The sequence below is a fragment of the Palaemon carinicauda genome, chromosome 8 (assembly GCF_036898095.1).
Source record: "Palaemon carinicauda isolate YSFRI2023 chromosome 8, ASM3689809v2, whole genome shotgun sequence".
Lineage (NCBI taxonomy): Eukaryota > Metazoa > Arthropoda > Malacostraca > Decapoda > Palaemonidae > Palaemon > Palaemon carinicauda.
Genome location: NC_090732.1, coordinates 131034334 through 131041826, shown reverse-complemented (window position 1 = coordinate 131041826; position 7493 = coordinate 131034334). Strand labels below are relative to the sequence as shown.

The window sequence follows — 7493 nt, the reverse complement described above, 5'->3', positions numbered from 1 at the left end:
TACGTTGTATAAAACCAAGGTCTGTTTTTATTAAGTGACCTTGATGAGGAAATGATCCCATTATTATCATTATTAAGAATACTAAAATAGAACTACTAATAATTATTGTAATAATTCGATTTATTACAAACATTATTACTAGATCCTCAGTGGCCAAATCTCTTCATCCTATATATTGTCAGTTATGGGAAATTTCAAAGGTTATTCCTCCGCTAATTCCCCGACGCTTTTTCCGCGAAGTGAATCATAAAGAGGAAAATACTCGGCAAAATGACAACACCCGTATGGCCCTGGAAGGTATAGCCCGGCATTCTAGGGTACAGTGTCTCGATTGGCATTCTCGACGACCATCGGTTACAACTTCACTAGTACAACTGTAGGTAAGAGGAAAGATCTTGTGTATCACGGCCTTTTTTTCCTTCCTGGAGACCTAATCTATAACTCTCATAAAACACTTTACGTTTTCTTAAGTAACCCGTGTCAAAAGTTTCTGTTTGGGGGAAGAACCAATAAAAAAGAATATTTTTTTAGACTAGTGAAATGATTTACATGATACTTTGTAGAGATAAGCTTAGGCCTATATCCATATAAGACCGAGTACTTCTACCTACTAAGGTCTTGCCTTACTAGCTGAGGAGTGGATGCAATACAGTTATTTGAAACAAAAATCAATGATAACGAATCTCATGTCCACGACATAGTGGGTCATCTTTCAAGGTGTTAAGTCTCTAGGTATATTAGTTCCCTAGGGTTGATAGTTCTTTGGGACTTCGCTTTGTTTGAAATATATTTCATTCCCATCTCGTACGTATTAAATTTCACAAGATTATGGATACTTAGTGTTCTGCCTTAAATATTATATCCTTGCTGCGACAAACTATATGAGCATCCTAAATTGCTGGTAAGGCAACATTCCTTACATGTGTGCGCATTTTTTTTTTCGTTTATTATTAGTTTTTAATTTATCTTATTTATATTCTAAATGTACTATGATATAAATCTAAACCAATAGGCTATGGGCGTAGTGGAATGTGGTTTACCACCACCACCACCCAAAAAAATTAAAGCCACTGAATATACATATAACTAATTCAAAATAATTCAAATATCTTCATACTTCAGTCCAGAGTCAATATTGAGTGCTTCAGGCTGCGAAACTGAAATCGGCGTTATCAGTTAGACAACTCAAGTTTGTTCGTGTTTTATCAACTCACAGTATGGATATAACATTTTCGAGCTTCCGCCCAGCCTGTAAAACACTCGAGTTCAAGTGCTTGTTCACAATCTTCCATTATCGTTCGGCTGTGTGCGACTTTCAAAGCAATGGGGCAAAGGTTTTCTTTTGTTTGTGTGAATGATTGCTTGGCTCGGTGCTATTGGATAATTCGGATAGCCCACCTGCTGATCTCGTCTCATTCTCCAATCATCTGAAACAGATTAAAGTTTCCCTCTTATGTGTCTAGCCGTGATGAAATATAAGACGATATATCTGGAAATTGTTATAGCAAAGATTTTCAGCACCGTTTTTTTTTTTACTGATCCGTAATGATACTACTTTGGCTACTCTAACGAAATAAAAACAGAGTTGATTTTCGTTTTTATAGCACTTACTATAAACCTCGTATGATTAACATAATTGTGCATTAAATTAGATTGAAAATCTAGCACCAACTAGAAAGAGAGTGGGGGCCAAGGTTAGGTCCATAACAACATTTAACTTAATTCGGTTGAAAACAAAGGGCAAATGGAATATAGACAGAAAAGTTTCTCATATGAATTTGGACCATCATACCCAGCAGCGGTGCCTATGATCGAGGCCATTTTTCGCCCTTATGAAACTAGGCCGGGATTGGTAAGTGAACCCAGCAGGTGCAGTATGGGGTAAAAGTTTAAACTCTGGATAGCAAGATGGAAGAAATTGGATGGAGGAAAGGGGGTCTAGATGAAGGTAAATAAGTAAGTTTAACAAAGTGCAGTGAGGTTGCTGCAAAGTTCCTCTTTGGCCTAAATGGCCAGGCAATGTACTAGAAGCAACAACCTTTGTGTAATGGCGTATTGGAAACTTCCGTACCTGATGATCTGATAGACAGGGGTTCGAGGCACGCTCAAGTCTTTAGTTTCTTGTAGCGTGTGCAACCTCACCATCCCTGATAGCCTCCATGTCTACTGTACATAATGAGTCACCAACAGCCATTGCCTGGCCCCACCGTCCCAGCTTGAGTGAAGGAGGATTTGGGCGCTGATCATATGTGGTCAGTCTGTCATTGTATCTGTCCCTTGCCTCTGTCATTAATGCCTGACATATAAAACCCATGCTTGAAATTCATATGAAAGGATTTTATGGTGCACTATAATTTCTTCTTTTTCATTTTTGCATGAAGAGGAAAGGTGACAGCAACAAGAATTTAAGGCTTGGTTATTATTCCCGAACCATTTAGAATTTATAAGTGAGATTTTGCATCTAGTCTGAAAAGGCATTTATCCTTCAATTTCAGAAACAGAAAATGAGTCTTGAAGAAAGCGAGACCGTCGGAAGTGACGATTTTCCTGAAGTCTCTTCCGTACAGGACGCCATGGAAGATCACACGACAACAGTAGCCACACTCGCCCACCATGAAAACAAGAAAGAAAAAGAGGTATCCAAACGTAAATAATACCTTAAGTGGTTGCAAAACATTTCCTTTATTGCAATACGCAAAGATAGATTGTTATAGTTTTGTTCTTATTATTAAAGCAACGGAATTATTTTAAAATTGAAAGAGGATTATTCTAGATAACTTTACTATAGTAAACTTTGTACAGTTCAAACATCAGATTTATCCTTTCTTAGATACGGACCAAAGTTTCGTAAAAAGTTTCATATAACGCATCTGTTGAGTATTCATGGGCAGCAGATCTTTAAAAAAAAGTTAGCAATGAAACTATTCATTATAGGATTAATTTATTTAAATAACGCGGTGGTTATTTTCTCAATGTATAGTTTATTGTCTGGATATCCTTTAGGTCAACTGACATTTGGGGAAAACATTTCAACTCGACGGATTCGAAAAAAATATGCCATTCTTTCTTTTTCCGCAAATTTGATATACTTGTAACGGTTTCGCATTATTTTAAGAAATGAAAGCCAATAACGTTTTACGTAGTTAATACGAAAATGAAAATTGTACAGATTTTTCGAGAAACTGCTTATGGAATATTACATAAATCGTTGACACTAGAATTGATTTTCCTCTATATTAATCATTAAATTCTAAAACTTTTTATTTATATAATTCATCGTAGTAATAAAGAATGGTTATAATATTAAGATATGATAAAGCCTATGTCCAATGCAACTCGTCAAGGTTACTTAGCCAAGGGAACTTGTGGTTGTCACATCCTCTCGTGATGACTAAGCTGTTCATGGGACGACAGGGTAAATAGAATGAAACCCAGCAGACCGAAGGCCTTGGCAGACCCCGCTAGATGCCAAGCCAGTAAGTTTCAGATCACATTCCCCCTTGAAATGCGAAATCTACTAAATGCAAATATGGTGACTTTAAAGTCACTTTGGGATTCATCTATTTAGTCATAAACGCATTACACCAAACTCGAAAGACAAGCATTCTGATTTGGTTTGATTTTTTTTTTTATCTAAGGAGTTGTCAGTCACTGACATCGTGTAATGAATGCATTAACAATGTAAAAAAATTACAGACTTACGAGATATATACAACGAGTTAAGATAAAATCCTGCTGTGTCATTTCTCTATTTGTTTATGCCCCAGTGATATGATCGGCTTTTTGGTAAGAGACCAAATGGAATCGTCAATAAGATTTTTTTTATTTTACCAAAAGGATAACCTAATAATTATTCAAGAATGTTGTTTGGAAAATTAGTCCAATTCCAGAATGAAATAGCCCTCTAGAGTTGAATTGCAATGGAGTTCAACACTTTGCTAAAACATAAAATCCCGTTTAGAGGGACATTATACATATTTATGCTGTTTTACGGATTCCCGTTGCAGTTTTGCAGTTCAACATATATTATAAACTAGTTAAGACATGTAATACTAAATGTAATTTACATTACTAAAACTTCAATCGTTTGTCAAGCAGGAGCACCTTATCAATCCATTCTGACAGGAATGCAGTGTTTGTGGCAGTAGGGCAAAAAGCTACCACTTTGGAGGTCTGTGCTGTGCCTCCTGCAAGGCTTTCTTCCGCAGATCCATCCAAAGTAATTCATGGGAGATCTTCCTTTGCGTCAATAATGGAGACTGCTCGATGCGTGAGAACAGACGGGCTTGTCAAGCATGCAGGTGAGAAAAATATACTCTTGAGATATTGTACCATTTCTAGCACTTTCAGTGAAAATGAAGACAGTGCCTTAAAACATTTCATCCGATATCTCAGAATCACTATGGAACCAATATAACTGATCTTGATGATTCCAGTAAAATTCTTGAAAAACTTGTACCAACCGTGTGTTACACAATTGTACATAATTCCTTTTGTATATATTATGCTTGTATCTTCGCTCGTCCCTCGCACTAAAAAGAACCAGAATAAACATGTCTGCGTGTCGCCTATGTAACATTGTCATTTTCTCGAACATGTAATTGCTTGTTGCCTTGAGGTTTTGTATATAAAGGAGAGTGTTCCATAATGAATTAACTCAGTTGCTTTCTCACTGCCTTTGAGTTCACAACCTTTCTCTCGGCACCGTCACATTGGTGACCCCGGAGTGACCCACCAATGTGACGGTGCCGAGAGAAAGGTTGTGAACTCAAAGGCAGTGAGAAAGCACCTGAGTTAATTTATTATGGAACACTCTCCTTTATATACAAAACCTCAAGGCAACAGGCATTTACATGTTCGAGAAAATGACAATGTTACATAGGCGACACGCAGACATGTTTTTTCTGGTTCTTTTTAGTGCGAGGGAAGAGCGAAGATACAAGCATAATATATACAAAAGGAATTATGTACAATTGTATGACACACGGTTGGTACAAACTCTTTAAATGAAACTTAACTTAAAGGAATAAATGCATGATATGGTTCCTTTATAAATAGAACATAAGGCTAAGTCAATGACTTAGTCAGGTTATCTGATTATACATTCCCCTACAGGTTTGAGTTATGCAAAAAGATTGGCATGGATCCCTCGCTTGTAATGAATATAGAAGATAGAAAGGCCCTCATGCTTCGCAAGTTAGAAAAAAAGAAGCGACTATTACTGAAAAATCGTATGTTAAGGGAGAAACAGCAACAGCAGCAGCAGCAGAAAGAGGATTGTCAAGATAAAAGCGAAAACGTTGGTCAACAAGAGAGCAACATAGAATGGGATAGCAAAGTGACTAATACTGAAGAAGGGACAGAGTTAGAGAATCATCTAGAAGAGGTGAATGATGAGTGTCTCATAATTGAGACCCTCAGTCAAGAGAACCAACGAAAAATAGAGGGTCTCCAGAAAATGTTACGGAAGGCCCTTACGTTTCCCGAATTTCCAAAACATTATTATGAAGTAGACACAGACGTAACCGAACATTTGTTTTTTGTATTTTGCAAAGCTATGGGAAAATTTGTCAGCTTTGTACCAGAATTCCAAAAATTAGATAACGAGGACCAGGGTGTTTTGCTAAAAGATGCCGTGGTGAAGTCCATTTTCATATTCGGTGCACATCAGTTCCAAGATGATGATGAGTGCTGGCCACGTAGGCTTCTATCTCCTAATTGTACATTCCCAACAATTTCATTGGCTTCTACAGAAAAGTTTATTGATGATGATTACGCATTTCATAGGATAAGAAGATTCATGAGAAAATTCAATAGATTTTTTTACGACGAAGTAGTAACTCTGCTCAGTCTAATAATAGCAGTATTTGATACGGAAATTCCATTTATTAATAATACATCAAAAGTTGCAGAGTTCAAGGAAATATACACCAAGTTACTGATGAATTACCTTCAGTGCCAAAATTCATCAATTGCGGAGACGTTATTTACAAATGAGCTTTGGAATTGTTTATCTGAAGTGAAAGACCTAAAGGAGTTTTTCCAGAAAGAAAGATCTGAGGATAAGGATGTCAAACCCTTCAGAGAAAAAGTCCAATCTTCCTTTTCCAGCTCACTTCATGATTTAGGGGAGGATCCAAAAATGCCACCAAAGAAGGCATTCTTTGAGAGAAATAAAATGAGTAATAGTTACCATAGTCATGGCATGCTTCCAGATGAAGAACAACTTAAAGAGCAACACAATGGTAAAACTATTACTTCAAATGCAAGACAGCATGATGAACATAGAATCAAGGATGAAGAAATAATGTCTTTTGAACTACCGTCTAATTCTTATTTCAGAGTAGCTCAAGATCATAATTATCCAAAAGCTAATGCTATGCTTCCTCAGACAACACTGAATGATAAGTACAAAAGCAAACTAACGGAGGAAGAAGTGCAAATACTGGCGTGTTATGGAATAAATGGTAAGAGGTCTCGTGGGAACAATGAATTTATTTCCTCTGGCCTGAAATTACAACCAAAATTAAAAGGAGTTACATTGAATAAATGTAAAGTTATAAATATTTCAGACAATTACAAAGAACGAGATGATCACGGGATGTCGGGAGAAATTGACTATAGAACAGGTTCATTGATGCAAAATAAGTCGCCGCCTTTAATCAGTCCTCTTCTGAGAATGAAAGGGGGTGCCTCTTCAGGTTCCACGGCCATGGAAGTGCATCATACCTCTCTGAATGAAATACAAATTGATTCGAAAGTCTACTGCAGTAGACAGGCTGGTTTTGATAGAGTACACCAACAAAAGTTTCTCAGTGAAAGTTTATGTAAACCAAAGGCTTCAGAAATGCCTGTCGTATCTGCTAACAGTGAAATGTTCACGGGCGACCCAAGACATCAACACTTTCTTTCGTCAAGAGATTTGTCATGCAATCCTCTCGAAAGAGCAGTCCCAACACTTGCTCTAAAAACTGTGCCAATTCATCTACCAATGAATAATTACTTTGAAATGAATGGGCAAACAAGATCCCATTGCCACCCTTATACGAGGCATGTGAATATTACATCAGAGATGTGTACGAAGCACCAGTTCTGCTCCCACACAACAGGAAGAGATTATCTGCATAACTTCAAGCAGTCTCCTACAGCCTTCTCCTGTGGATTGGTTCAGGCCAATCAGTTTAATCGTCAAGTGCCAAGACAACCACAAATGATAAATATGTGTTACAATTTAGACCAACGGTCCACTGCAGGTGACCAGCAGTTAGTCAAGGCAGCTCAAAGTGTACTGCCACCTCACCTGATAAAGCACATAGGTTCTGGACAAGGTGAGCACCTCTGAAATAAAATTATCTTTTCCTCTCTGTATTCTGCCTCTGGCTATTTTTACTCCCTTCGGCTGCATCCATTCTTTCCTTTTATTTTATTATTCACGGGTATCATCATTTACAAACTATTTAAAATTTTATATCAGTGAAAAGGAAATTTATTAA

At 37.2% G+C, this 7493-nt stretch overlaps 1 protein-coding gene across 1 annotated transcript in view; it reads left to right on the top strand.

Moving 5' to 3' along the window:
* LOC137645445 (uncharacterized) overlaps positions 1-7493 on the top strand; it is a 21082-nt gene extending 13589 nt beyond the window's left edge. The window contains exons 2-4 of the mRNA XM_068378250.1: positions 2496-2636; positions 4126-4301; positions 5116-7493. Of these exons, the coding sequence (XP_068234351.1) occupies positions 2505-2636; positions 4126-4301; positions 5116-7342 (2535 nt within the window). The 5' untranslated portion in view covers positions 2496-2504 and the 3' untranslated portion in view covers positions 7343-7493. The remainder of the gene's footprint in view (positions 1-2495; positions 2637-4125; positions 4302-5115) is intronic.